The sequence below is a fragment of the Lepus europaeus genome, chromosome 1 (assembly GCF_033115175.1).
Source record: "Lepus europaeus isolate LE1 chromosome 1, mLepTim1.pri, whole genome shotgun sequence".
Lineage (NCBI taxonomy): Eukaryota > Metazoa > Chordata > Mammalia > Lagomorpha > Leporidae > Lepus > Lepus europaeus.
The window spans coordinates 126,342,900-126,358,263 of record NC_084827.1 but is presented as its reverse complement, the minus strand read 5'-3'; the positions used below and the strand labels follow the sequence as shown (position 1 = coordinate 126,358,263).

General features: G+C 37.6%; 1 protein-coding gene across 1 annotated transcript in view; it reads left to right on the top strand.

Moving 5' to 3' along the window:
- The window catches only part of NCKAP1 (NCK associated protein 1), a 122,361-nt gene that overhangs the window by 58,383 nt on the left and 48,614 nt on the right, over positions 1–15,364 (top strand). The window contains exons 14-15 of the mRNA XM_062188773.1: positions 4,094–4,175; positions 7,088–7,146. Of these exons, the coding sequence (XP_062044757.1) occupies positions 4,094–4,175; positions 7,088–7,146 (141 nt within the window). The remainder of the gene's footprint in view (positions 1–4,093; positions 4,176–7,087; positions 7,147–15,364) is intronic.

Sequence of the window (15,364 nt, the reverse complement as noted above, 5' to 3'; positions counted from 1 at the left end):
TAAGTATTAGAGGACAGGTAGAAAAAGATCTTTTTAAATACTGTGTTAGAGAGTGACCAGTAAAAAGATTTCATCTAGGCATTCTAATTTAAATGTCCTAGTTTTATTTTAATTTTGAGTTTTCCTCTCTTGGTTTTTAGTCATAATTTTTCTTTTTGTTCTTTATTCAGTCTTTCTATATTAATATAAATTTTCTTTGTTTTTATTCCAAATAAACTGAGTGTAGTACTTTATTTTGCTTCATTTTATAGTTAAAGATTTCTAAAACTACTGTAAGCTAACATACATTAGAGAAAACAGAAAGAGCAGTAAATACTCTACATTAAGACCACTCTAGGGTCTTAATGGTACAGTAGGTTAATCCTCTGCCTGCAGTGCCAGCATCCCATATAGGTCCCGGCTGCTCCTCTTCCTATTCAGCTCTCTGCTATGGCCTGAGAAAACAGTAGAAGATGGCACAAGTCCTTGGGCCCCTGCACCCACATGGAAGACCCAGAAGAAGCTCCTGGCTCCTGCTTTGGATCGGTGCAGCTCTGGCTGTTGCAGCCATTTGGGGAGTGAATCAGTGGAAGGAAGACCTTTCTGTCTCTCCCTCCCTCTAACTCTACCTCTCAAATGAATAAATAAAAAATCTTAAAAAAAAAAAAAAAAGACTACTCTAAACTATTCATTTTTCTAAAAAAAAAAAAAACCCATATTTTAAAATCCCTTTTATAAAACAAAAATGTGGGTAAGGAAGAAAATTTGTTCATGTAATTGTTTTACCTTGAATTGCATGTACAATTATTGGTTGTTATCCTGAACTGATTTCTTCTTTTATCCACTAGATGGAGCCCAGATACTTCTCTTCTGGCTATTTAAAAAAAAAAAAAAAGTGCCTTAAATCCCTAGAATATCATTTTCTTATTATAATTTTATTTGAATAGTTATTATTTACCAGATAAGCCAGAGGCTGTCATTACTGTTAATTATTTATTCTAGCTTACACTGTAGAAAGTAAACTAGAACTCCTGGTTTCATGTAATTTTGAAACTATTCTATGATTATATGGTTAGGAGGGGTCTTCAGAAACTTAGTGGAAAGGTACAGATGGTAAAAAAAACTGTATGGATTTCAACTTTTTGCACCAAAATAAACTTAACTTTAAATTCCATTTTCCACTTTTTTTTAAAAGTAATTTTTTTTTTTTTTTTTAATTTACTTGAAAGAGAGAGACAGATTTCCCATGAAGCCAGGAGCTAGGACCTCAATCCAAGTCTCCTACATGTATGGCAGGTACCCAACCACTTGAATCATCCATTGCTGCCTCCCAAAGTGCACATTAGCAGTAAGCTGGAATCAGAAATGAAGCCGAGGGCCGGCGCTGTTGCTTAGCGAGTTAGGCCACTGTCTGCACTGCTGGCATCTTATGTGGGTACTGGTTACAGGACCTGGATGCTCCACTTCTGATCCAGCTCTCTACTATGGTCTGGGAAAGCAGTAGAGGATGACCCAAGTCCTTGGGCCCCTGCACCCACATGGGAGACCTGGGGGAAGCTCCTGGCTCCTGGCTTCTGATTGGCACAACTCCGGCTGTTGCCATCAACTGGGGAATGAAACAATGGATGAAAGACCTCTCTCTCTCTGCCTCTCCTTCTCTTATTTGAATGAGTTACACAGAGAGAAGGAGAGGCAGAGAGAAGGAGAAAGAGAGTCTTCCATCCGCTGGTTTACTCCCCAATTGTCCACAACGGCTGGATGTGCGCCGATCCGAAGCCAGGAGCCAGGAGCTTCTTCCAGGTCTCCCATGTGGGTGAAGGGGCCCAAGAATTTGGGCCATCCTCTACTGCTTTCCCAGGCCACAGCAGAGAGCTGGATTGGAAGTGAAGCAGCCGGGTCTTGAACTGATGCCCATATGGGATGCCAGCGCTGCAGGTGGTGACTTTACCTGCTATGCCACAGTGCTGTCCCCAGCGTATCATATTAAATACAGTTCTGTGAGGGGAGGTATAGTGATCATTATTTGTTGAAGAAATTGCATAACTAGCTCAGTATTATATAATTCATACTGAGCCTTTTGCTACCCTCTTTAGCAAAGTACAGTTGAAGTACTTTTAACCTTTTGCTAGGATGTAAATTTAGAATTAAGATTGTAAACCTTATAGTTTGTTAATATAGTTTGTTGTAATAGGTGTTGCTTTTTTATTGTAGGTAAAATATACATAACAATTTACATTTTAACTTTGTATTTTCAGAGACATAAATCATTACATTGTTGTGTAGGTCTTAATATTTTAAGATTTATTTATTTGAAAGAGTTACAGAGAGAGGTAGAGACAGAGAGAGAGGTCTGCCATCGGTTGGTTCACTCCCCAGATGGCAGCAGTGGCCGGAATTGCACTGATCAGAAGCCAGGAGCCAGGAGCTTCTTCTAGGTCTCCCACGTGGGTGCAGGGGCCCAAGGACTTGGGCCATCTTCTACTGCTTTCCCAGACCATAGCAGAGAGCTGGATCAGAAGAGGGGCAGCTAGGACTAGAACTGGTGCCCATATGGGATGCTGGCACTTCAAGCCAGGGCTTTAGCCCACTATGCCACAGCGCCAGCCCCAGATCTTAATATTTTTAAAAGATATTTATGTTTGTGAGCATCAGCTTTTAAAAAATATTTTTTAAAGATTTATTTATTTTTTATTTGAAAGAGAGAGGGAGAGACAGAACTCTTCCAACTACCAATTCACTCCCTAAATGGCTGCAACAGCCAGAGCTTTGTGGGACAGAAGCCAGGAGCCAGGAGCTTCCTCCATGTCTCCTTCTTGGGTGCAGAGACCCAAGCACTTGGGTCTTTTTCTGCTGGTTTCCCAGACACAGTAGCAAGGAGCTGGATCAGAAGTGGAGCAGCTGGGAATCAAACCAACCCCCTATATGGGATACTGATACTGTAAAGTGGCTGCTTTACCAGCTTACACCACAGTGCTGGTCCCCCAGATTCAACTTTGTTTCAAAAAAATTATTTTTTACCATCCTTCCCCCTCCTCCCTTTTAAAAAAATAGTTTGTTTAAGAAGCAGAGCATCAGACAGCTCCTATCTGCTGGTTCACTCCTCAGATGTCCACAAGAACTGGAGCTGGGCCAAGCTGATACTGATAGCCTACAGCTCAATTTAGATCTCCCATTTGGATGACAGGGACCCAGCTTGAGCTGTCGCTTGCTGTCTCTCAGGGTGCCACATCAGTAGGAACCTGGAGTAGGGAGGAGAACCATGATTCAAACCCCAGATACTCTGATAAGGTTTGTTGGTGTCTTAACTAGTAGGTCAGACACCTGCTTCTTACAAGTTTAGATGGCAATATTAGTTTTTTTTAAACAGTTAATTTATTTTTATTTATTTGAGAGAAAGAGGGATACATACGGAGAAGGAGAGTATTCCAGACTGCTAGTTCATTTCCCAGATGCCTAGTTAGGCCCTGAACGGAACCAGGGTCAAAGCTGGGATCCATGAACACAATCCAGGTCCCCCGGGTGGGTGGCAGGAACCCAACTACTTGCTGCCTCCATGGTCTGCATTAGCAGCACCTAGAATCAGAAATCAGCACTGAATTTTAATCCCAAGAACTCTGGTGTGGGACATCAGCATCCTAACCAATGGGTTTACCACTAGGCCAATAGCCTGCCCCCAAATATTCATTTTGTTAACTAATTTAAAAGAGTTTTTTTTTTTTTTTAATTGTTGTTCTTAATTATCTTGAGGTGTCATTTACATACAGTAAAAACCACACATTTTAGTATGTGGCTTTAATTTGGCTGTATTTTCTTATACACATTTGTGGTGGATTCCTTTACAGACCTTTGACGACAAGTAATCTGCTACTTGTCACTATAGTTTTACCTTTTTAAAACATTTTTTTGTAAATGTAATCGTACAATTTTTTATTTCTGTCACTTGCTGTATTGTTTTTGAGATTCATATTTGCAATGGTATATACAATATTTTGTTCCTTTTTATTGTTGAAAAATATTCTATATTATGGATATACTGGTTTGTTTATCCAGTTGATGGACCTATGAGATGTTTCCCAACTAGATATGTTGACATTACTTTTTACTTCTTTTTCAGAATCTTTCTGTTTGCCCTGAAGATGAATCAATCATCATGTCCTCTTTTGTTAACACTATGACTTCCCTAAGTGTAAAACAAGGTATTAAGTCCTTTAAATAACAGCATATTTTCTTTTTATTAGGTTTTCAGACTTGATTATTAAGGAGAGAACTTAACAGTTAAGTTTTACAGAATCTCCTATCTCATTTTTTAGACATAATTTGTTTTGTTTTATCTTGACTCTGTTCTCTGTAAAGCAGATTTCTAAAATGGGTTTGTCATGATGTGTACTAAAAGAATTATGGCTTAATGTTTCTTATTGTTTAGACCAGGGAAAAAAGCATTTTAAAAATTTATTTATTTGAAAAGCAGAGTTACAGGTAGGCAGAGGCAAGGAGAGAAGTATATCTTCCACTCCCCAAATGGCCACAGTGGCCATGGCTGAGCCAAGCAGAAGCCTGGAGCTTCTTCCAAGTCTCCCATGTGGGTGAAGGGTCCAAGCACTTGGACCATCCTCTGCTGCCTTCCCAGGCATGGTAGCAGGAAGCTGGATCAGAAGTGGAGCAACTGAGTCTCAGATGGCACCCATATGGGATACTGGCACTGCAGGCATTGGCTTTATCCACTGCTCCCAGGCGCCTGCCCCAAAAAAGGTATTTTGTAACACGAAAAGGCAAAAGAGTACTGAATACTGTAACAAAGCATATATTTGGTCCAACATATCAATAAGAGTAGAGAATACCATTTATAAAATGTTCAGTCTGTGTCAGGCACTTTATCCCATTAAATTCATGTCATGTTTTTCAACACTATTATTATTTTCATTGATAGATTTGGAAACTCAGGATTTGAGGCTAAACTTCTCTATTACTTAACATTATTTGCCAAAGCTCTAACAGCTGTTAAGAAAGAATAAGAATTTGAGATTTGGTCTTTGGATCTCAAAAATTGATCTCCTGCTCCATTGTTTGAAGGCTCTGTTCCAACAGATTCATGTATTTTGATTTTGTAGTCTTTAATTAAAAGATACTTGAGGCCGGCTTCGCGGCTCACTAGGCTAATCCTCCGCCTGTGGTGCCGGCACCCAGGGTTCTAGTCCCAGTTGGGGCGCTAGATTCTGTCCTGGTTGCTCGTCTTCCAGTCCAGCTCTGTGCTGTGGCCGGGAAGGCAGTGGAGGATGATGGCCCAAGTGCTTGGGCCCTGCACCCACATGGGAGACTAGGAGGAAGCACCTGGCTCCTGGCTTCGGATTGGCGCAGCATGCTGGCCGTAGCGGCCATTTGGGGGGTGAACCAACGGAAAAGGAAGACCTTTCTCTCTGTGTCTCTCTCTCTCACTGTCTAACTCTGCCTGTCCAAAAAAAAGATACTTGAAACCTTAAAAACTTCTGAGTATTAAAAATGTAGGTATTTATTTTAGTTCAGTCAGTCTTTATAGGTATCGCATATAAGTCATGAAACTACCATAAACTTGCCTAATGAAATACAGAATTATTTTGTGATGCTTCAGTATGTTGTCCAGAGTTTCTGTTCATAGGGTCCTTTGAGTTCTGTTTTTTTTTTTTTTTTTTTTAAGATTTATTTTTTTTTTAATTTATTTGAAAGGCAGAGCTAGAGAGGGAGGAAGAGAAAGAGAGAGAGGGGTAGAGCTTCCATGTGATGGGTCACTTCCTGAATGGCTTCAACAGTCATGGCTGGGCCAGGCTGAAGCCAGGAGCCAGGAACAACTTCTGGGTCTCCCATACGGGTAGCAGGAGCTCAAGCACTTGGGCCATTCTCAACTGCTTTCCCAGGTATATTAGCAGGCAGCTGGATTGGAAGTGGAGCAACCAAGATTTGAACTGGTACCCAGATGGGGTGCTGGTATTGCAGGAGGCAGCTTAACCTGTTAACACCACAGTACTGGCCCCTATTCTGTTCTTCAGAATAGTGTAAGCACACCGAGAATAGGCTTAGGAGAGATATTTGCACTTGCATAAGTGCCTCCTTTATCTTTACCAGATTTGAAAAGTGGTTTGCTGTCTTATATTTTTAAATAAAATGTTAAAAAAAATAATTTTTTTGAGAGAAAGTGAGAGAAATTCCATCTGGTAGTTCATTCCCCAAATGCCTGCAACAGCCAGGACTGGGCCAGGCTGAAGCTAGAAATGACGACTCCATCCTGATCTCCCATATAGGAATTGGGTACCCATCTGCTGCCTTTCAGGGTATACATTCTCAAGAAACTAGATCAGAATTGGAGGAACCAGGACTCAGACCAGGCACTCAGATACGGGATTTGGGCATCCCAAGCAGTAACTTTGCACAAAAGGCCTGCCCTAAAAATATTTTTGATTTTCATTTTATAATTGTTAACATAACATAAACTTACCATCTTTTGTTTGTGTTTTTTAAAAAATTATATTCACCCTGTATGGGTATCCTAACTGTTGTCTTAAACTTTAGGCCAAATAACCATTCCCAAATATACCATCTTAATCATTTCTTAATGTGTATTTCAGTGGTGTTAGGTCTGAAAGACTATAACTGTGGCCATTAAATAACAACACTCCGTTTTCATGTCCTGCCTGCCATGCCCTGATAACCACCATTCTACTTTCTGTTGACTTCTCTAGATACCTCATATAAGTAGAATCTTGTAGTGTTTGTCTTTTTGTGACTGGTTTATTTCACTGAACAAAATGTCCTCAAGCTTCAGCTTTGTGGTAGCATGTGCTAGAATTTCTTTCCCTTTTATGACTAATTAATAATACACATATGTTCATATAGTACATTTTGTTTATCCATTCATCTGTAAATGAACACTTAATTTGCTTCCACCTTTGCCTTTTGTGAAGAATACTGTTGTGAACATGGCTTTACAAATATGTTTTTCAGATCTTGGTTTTAATTTTTTTGGATACATACCCAGAAGAGGAATTGTCTTAGCTATTATATTTTTAAATGTTTTTTTTTTTGATTAATTAAAACATTAATTTGCTTTGTAATCCTTTCTTTTCTTCCATTATTACAGTAGAAGATGGGGAAGTATTTGATTTCAGAGGAATGAGATTAGATTGGTTTAGGTTACAGGTAAGAATTTAATTTTTATTGTTACAATAAAATACAATTGCTTATATGCATATTGAAGAAATTTTTGTATAATTATCCATAAAAATATCTTTACTACTTATTAAATGTTCATAAACATATTTATAACTTAGGCCAATATAGTTTGTATGAAATAGATTGCTATAATTTAAAAATATCCTAAAATTTAAACCCCAATATCTCTTAATTGTCTTATTTCAAATATTTAATTCTAAATTAAAAGCACAAAATTTTTTTTGACAAAATGTTTCTAATATAGCATTAAACATTTACAAGTACAGGGCCAGTTGATAAAGATTTAGGATTGTGGGCCATGCAGTCTCTGGCATAGCTACTTAGCTCTGCCATTGTAGTGTGAAAGTAGCTGTGAACAATACATAAACAAAAGGTCATGGCTGTGTTCCAAAACACTATATAAGCAAGCAGCTGAAAAACTGAAACAGTTTCATCCCCTGCTCTCTGTTTATAATAGTGCCTATTCCAGCATTTGAGTTGAGAGATATTTAGGGATTCAGGTGATTTCTCTATGTACTCTTATTAAATACTTTCAGAATCATTAAACTTACTCATTTGAAACTCTCATTTGAGAATTTTAGCTTTGTTCAATTATATGGCATAATATAAAGTCAGTGAACATTAAGAATGTAGATAATATGGTCCTGTGTGTGGATTTTTAAAAATTTTTTATAAGGGCTTCATCAGCTATCTGTTTGATTAATTAATATAATATATACCTGCTTGTAAAAATTGCCTGGAGCTTCTGTAACAGAGTATCAACCAGGTGGCTTTTTTTTTTTTTTAACTTTTATTTAATGAATATAAATTTCCAAAGTACAGCTTATGGATCACAATGGCTTTCCCCCCCACAACTTCCCTCCCACCCGCAACCCTCCCCTTTCCCGCTCCCTCTCCCCTTCCATTCACATCAAGATTCATTTTCAGTTCTCTTTATATACAGAAGATCAGTTTAGTATATGTTAATTAAAGATTTCAACAGTTTGCACCCACATAGAAACACAACGTGAAAAATACTGAGTACTAGTCATAGCATTAAATCACAATGTACAGCACATTAAGGACAGACCTCCTACATGAGGAGTAAGTGCACAGTGACTCCTGTTGTTGACTTTACAAATTGACACTCTTGTTTATGGCATCAGCAATCTCCCTACGCTCCAGTCATCAGTTTCCAAGGCTGTGGAAGCCTTTTGAGTTTGCCGACTCTTATCTTATTTAGACAAGGTCATAGTCAAAGTGGAAGTTCTCTCCTCCCTTCAGAGAAAGGTACCTCCTTCCTTGATGGCCTGTTCTTTCCACTGGGATCTCACTCACAGAGATCTTTCATTTAGGTTTTTTTTTTTTTTTTTTTTTTTTTTTTTTTGACAGAGTGTCTTGGCTTTCCATGCCTGAAATACTCTCATGGGCTTTTCAGCCGGATCCGAATGCCTTTAGGGCTGATTCTGAGGCCAGAGTGCTGTTTAGGACATCTGCCATTCTATGAGTCTGCTGTGTATCCCACTTCCCATGTTGGATTGTTCTCTCCCTTTTTTGTTCTATCGGTTAGTATTTTCAGACACTAGTCTTGATTATGTGATCCCTTTGATTCTTAGTCCTATCATTGTGATCAGTTCTGAACTGAAATTGATCACTTGGACTAGTGAGATGGCATTGGTACATGCCATCTTGATGGAATTGAATTGGAATTGCCTTGTATGTTTCTAACTCTACCGTTTGGGGCAAGTCAGCTTGAGCATGTCCCAAATTGTACATCCCTTCCCTCTCTTATTCCCACTCTTAAATTTTACAGGGATCACTTTTCAGTTAAGTTTCAACACTTAAGAATAACTGTGTATTAATTACAGAATTCAACCAATAGTATTAAGTAGAACCGAAAAAAAGATACTAAGAGGGATAATGTATTAAGTTGTTCATCAACAGTCAGGGCAAGGGCTGATCAAGTCAACATTTCTCATAGTGTCTGTTTCACTTCAACAGGTTTCCTTTTTGGTGTTCAGATAGTTGTCACCGATCAGGGAGAACATATGATATTTGTCCCTTTGGGACTGGCTTATTTCATTCAGCATGATGTGTTCCAGATTCCTCCATTTTGTTGCAAATGACCGGATTTCATTGTTTTTTTACTGTTGTATAGTATTCTATAGGGTACATATCCCATAATTTCTTTATCCAGTCTATTGTGGATGGGCATTTGGGTTGGTTCCAGGTCTTAGCTATTGTGAATTGAGCTGCAATAAACATTAAGGTGCAGACCGCTTTTTTGTTTGCCAATTTAATTTCCTTTGGGTAAATTCCAAGGAGTGGGATGGCTGGGTTGAATGGTAGGGTTATATTCAGGTTTCTGAGGAATCTCCAGACTGACTTCCATAGTGGCTTAACCAGTTTGCATTCCCACCAACAGTGGGTTAGTGTCCCTTTTTCCCCACATGCTCTCCAGCATCTAATGTTGGTAGATTTTTGAATGTGAGCCATTCTAACCGGGGTGAGGTGAAACCTCATTGTGGTTTTGATTTGCATTTCCCTGATTGCTAGCGATCTTGAACATTTTTTCATGTGTCTGTTGGCCATTTGGATTTCCTATTTTGAAAAATGTCTATTGAGGTCCTTGGCCCATCTCTTAAGTAGGTTGTTTGTTTTGTTGTTGTGGAGTTTCTTGATCTCTTTGTAGATTCTGGCTATCAACCCTTTATGTGTTGCATAGTTTGCAAATATTTTTTCCCATTCTGTCAGTTGTCTCTTCACTCTCCTGTTTTTTGTTTTTTTTTTTTTTTGCAGTACAGAAACTTCTCAATTTAATGCAATCCCAATAGTTAATTTTGGCTTTGACTGCCTGCGCCTCCAGGGTCTTTTCCAGGAAGTCTTTGCCGGTGCCAGTATCTTGCAGGGTTTCTCCAATGTTCTCTAATAATTTGGTGGTTTCAGGTCATAGATTTAAGTCTTTAATCCATGTTGAATGAATTTTTTTAAGGTGTAAGGTAGGGGTCTTGCTTCATACTTTGGCACGTGGAAATCCAGTTTTCCCAGCACCATTTATTGAATAGACTGTCCTTACTGACTTATTGAATTGACTGTCCTTAGATCCTTGATCAAATATAAGTTGGCTGTAGAGGTTTGGGTTGATTTCTAGTGTTCTGTTCTGTACCATTGGTCTATCCATCTGTTTCTGTACCAGTAAACCAGGTGGCTTTAACAGTGGAAGGTTTTTGTTATTTTTTTTTCATTTTTTTTAAATGTAAGGTTTACAAACTTCATGCATTGCATAAATACAAATTTAAGAACATAGTGATTCTTCCCATCCTACCCTCCCTCCACCTGTACTCCCACCTTCTTTCTCCTCCCTATCTTATTTCCATTCTTATTTTTTACTAAAATCTATTTGCAGTTATCTTTATACACTAAAGGTTAATCCTACACTAAGAGTTTAACAAATAGTATGAAAAAAAAAAAAAGCAACTGTTCCTCAACAGTCAAGACAAGGGCTGTTCAAAGTCGTCATATCTCAAAGTGTCAATTTTACTTCTATTGATTACCTTTTAGGTGCTCTGTTACCACAGATGAGGGAGAACATATGGTTTTTTGTTTTTTTTGTTTTTTGACAGGCAGAGTGGATAGTGAGAGAGAGACAGAGAGAAACATATGGTGTTTTTGAGACTGGCTTATTCACGAAGTATAATGCTTTCTAGTTGCATCCATTTTGTTGCAAATGACGATTTCATTTTTTAATTTTTCCTACTGTGTATTATTCCATGGTGTAGATATCTCATAATTTCTTTATCTAATCTTCAGCTGACAGAAATCTGTGTTGATTCCATATCTTAGATATTGTGAATTGAGCTGCAATAAACATGGGGGGTGTGGATAACTTTCATATGCTGATTTCATTTCCTTTGGGCAAGTTCCCAAGAGTGGGATGGCTGTGTCATATGGTATTCCATCTTGTCTTGCACAGTGGGTGGACCAGTTTACATTCCCACCAACAGTAGATTAGGGTTCATTTTTCCCCACATCCTCACCAGCATTTGTTGCTTGTTGATTTCTGTATGAAAGCCATTCTGCCTGGGCTGAAGTGAAACCTCATTGTGGTTTTGATTTGCATTTCCCTGATAGCTAGTGATCCTAAGCATTTTTTCATGTGTATGTTGGCCATTTGCAATGGAAGTTTTATATGTTAGTTTTGGAGCCTAGAAATCCAAAATCAAGGTTGGGGAAGGGTTGATTCCTTCTCAGGACTGTGAGGAAGATCTGTTCCATGTCTTCATGCTTTTTGATAATTTGTTAATGATGTTTGTTGCTATTTGGCTTCTAGATGCCTCACTCCATTGGCATTCTTCCTGTGTTTCTTTGCATAGTTTTCCCTTTGCATATTCTATGTCCAAATTTTTCCTTTTTATAAAGGTACTAGTTATGTTTGATTAAGTCTGTCCTGATGACCTTATTTTCATTTCCTTGCTTCTGTAAAGACTCTGTTTCCAAGTAAGGTCACATCCTAGGTATTAGAGGTTAGAAATTAAATGTATGTACCCACACAGAAACACAAAGTGTAAAAATACTGTTTCAGTACTAGTTATAGCATCACTGCACATTGGACAACACATTAAGGACAGATCCCACATGGGATGTAAGTACACAGTGACTCCTGTTGCTGACTTAACAATTTGACACTCCTGTTCATGGCGTCAGTAATCTCCCTAGGCTCTAGTCATGAGTTGCCAGGGCTATGGAAGCCTTTAGAGTTCGCTGACTTTTATCTTATTCCGACAGGGTCATAGTCAAAGTGGAAGTTCTCTTCTCCCTTCAGAGAAAGGTACCTCCTTCTTTGATGGCCTCGTTCTTTCCACTGGGATCTCACTCACAGAGATCTTTCATGTAGGTCTTCTTTTTTTCTTTTCCATGGTATCTTGGTATACTGAATCGATCTTCTGTATATAAAGATAATTGGAAATGAAAAAAAAAAAAACAAACCTGGTGTTAAATTGGAAATGGCATAGAAAATTAATTAATTAAAAAAAAATTATGTAGGATCTCTGTCTTTAATGTGCTGTACACTGTTATTAAATGCTATAACTAGTACTCCAACAGTATTTTTTTCACTTTGTGTTGCTATATGGGGGCAAACTGTTGAAATCTTTACTTAATATATACTAAACTGATCTTCTGTATATAAAGAGAATTGAAAATGAATCTTGATGTGAATGGAAGGGGAGAGGGAGCGGGAAAGGGGAGGGTTGCGGGTGGGAGGGAAGTTATGGGAGGGGGGAAGCCATTGTAACCCATAAGCTGTACTTTGGAAATTTATATTCATTAAATAAAAGTTTAATAAATAAAAAAAAAGAAAAAAAAGAAATTAAATGTAGTTTTTTGAGAGAGTCACAGTTAAACCCATAACTGCTATTAACTATGACTGTAACGTACAATCACTTAGACTCCTAGTGCTGCCTGTAAGAACCTTACTTTTTAATGACAATAGGACAAACATTCCAAAGAAAGTTTATAGTACTAAGCCAGAGAATTCCTGGCTAGGAGTAGGAGGTAAAAGTTCAAGGTAGGAATCAGTGTCCAGAATCTAGGAGGTTCACGTAGGTGTTGAAGAGCAGGTCAGTGGTGAAGATTCCAAGCCTGCAGACCAGATCATAGGATACAGAAGATTAAATATTGAAGAACAGTGCATTTCTCTTTTGAAGATTTTGTAATCTAGCTATGAACAAGGCATGAAAAACAAAATTAAATGATTGTTTAAAGTCTAAAAGGTTAACTTAAGAGAAGCTACCGGTAATGCTTTTTAGTTAATTACAATCTCCTTAGAGACAAGATTGCGTTTTTCAAGTTGGAATTGGTAGTAATGCTTTAGAGAAAACAGGATATTACCCAGATCTTTTAAAAAATGGTGGAATATGAATAGGAAGATAGCTTGTGCAGTTGTGAGTTAAAGGGCAAGTAACAAGACTTCTATAAGAAGAAGCAGGTATTCACAAGAGATATGAGTGATCTGATTTTGATCACTGACCATTGATTTCAAGTGGAAGTACTTGAATTGCTAGATAGAAGCATATGGCCAGAGAAAGGTAGAAAAAATATAATAGATACCAGTAGTTCTTAAACAGAGCAGGGCCAGAAGAATAAGCCTTTGGGAGAATCTTAGTAGTGTGCTTTGTGCCTTCATTGCAATCCTATTCAGTTTCAGTCCTAAGATTATTACTCTTTCATAGGTTACTTTCATCTTTCTCTTTTTTCTACTCTTTGTTCCACCTCTTTTATAAGAGTTATTTCTATGTGTTCTTTGTCATTTTTTTCCCTATTTCCTAAGGGATCTCGTTCCTCTATGTATTTTCTTAAGTATCTTCAGTTGCCGTTTCAGGTATCTTCTCTATCTTCTGATTTATTTGGATGATTCCTGTCTTATACTTTTATTTAAGCCAGTGTCCCTTTTTTGTAACATGTTTATCCTTCATTATTGTCACTTTAGATGGGTGTTTAAATCAAGTTAACTCGTTTTGTCACTACTCATTTCTTCTCAATCTGTTTTTACAATGTTACTTATTTCTGATTTTTTAAAATGAGCATTGGTTATGGGAAGTCTGTTGAACTCTTGGCCACAAGTGTTCCTCTATAAAGCTTATTAGACTTGATTTGCCATAAATGTGTGGTGTACATTTTGCCACCAGAATATTGTCATAATTGTTCCTCATTCCTTCTCTCCTGGCAGACAACGCAACAAAATACAGAGCTGCTTCCTCTGTAGTGTTGCTACCTTAGTGAATGGTAGTATCATTCACATAATGACCCTTTGCCTTTGTAGGGTTTGAGGTTTGACTTATATCCTACTCTCAAAACAATAATTTAGTCTCTTACTGGCAGAAGATATGAGACTTCTGGATCAGTGACAAAATAATTATTTACTGTACAAGAAGCAGCATAAAGATCGGTATATATTCGTTTACATCATTTTCCTCTTAGTCCTGCAATGGGGTCCATGTGAATGCTATGAATATAGTGGATTTATGTTGTAGATAAGGAATACTGAGTTTGAGGGACCCATTTTATCATCAATAGTAAGCATACTTGCTCTTTGTTACAGAGGAGACATTACCTCTTCCTTCAAGTTTGATAGTTGCAAATATAATGCTAAGAAATGGTCTGGGGATTAACTGCAAAGTCCAGATCCTGCCTTCTTGGCATACCAGCAAGGCATGTGGGAGTTTATGAGACCTTTGAAGGAAGTCCCTCAGTAGCCAGAACTCTGACTACCTGCTATAATTCTTGCCAACCATATCTAATTATTTCTCAGATTAAACTCTTTGAAATTACCACCACTCTCTACCAGATCATTGTAATGCTGACTTATTGCCACTACTGCCTGATAATAGATTTGTTCCTCTTGTTCCTTTCCTAGTATTAACCTCTCCCTGTTTCTCCCCTCCATATAGAGCAGTCTTTCTAAATCAAAAACCATTGTACAGAAAGTTCAGTTCTTTAACATGGCATACAGAACTGTGTCTGATTTGGTTGAATCTCATCTTTTACTATTTTTCTTCTTTGAGCTCAAACTATAGCCATTGAAAAATGTTTATTCTGTAGGCACCACTCCTTTTCTTATTTTCTGTGCTTAGAAAATATCCACCATCCATGGACATGATTCTGTTCTCTGTGATTTGTTATTCAAATCATGGAACTTCTTTCTCTGCAACCTCTCTGGAGTCTTAAATTCTGTCACCTTTTTTGGCTAATCTACAGTAATCTTTACTGTATCAGTACTTCACCACAATCCGTTATACTAGTATAATTTATTATATAAGGGAAATAGTTCATGATAAATGGAATTAAAAAGTTAATTTTGGTGCTAAAAATTGTAAAATCTGTACTTTTTTATTCATAGTATGCATTTGTTGAAGGCCGTTCAAATTACTCAGTTTTTAGTGATTCATTAAAATGTCACTGAATCAACATGTGCAGTCCTTACTTTTATCGGATTGTTTCCTATGTTTTCTCAAACTAGATTGAAAGCTTGTTTTGATAGGGTTATCATGACAGTTGTTTTTTTTACTTTTGATAATCATGACTTCAATTCCTTTGGAGTTTGAGTGACACATAATTAGATTCTGTTTTATGATCATTAATATTTTCATTTTTTTAAAAGAAATTGCTTATAGGAATTTCCAGTTACAGTGATTAGAAACAGTTTACA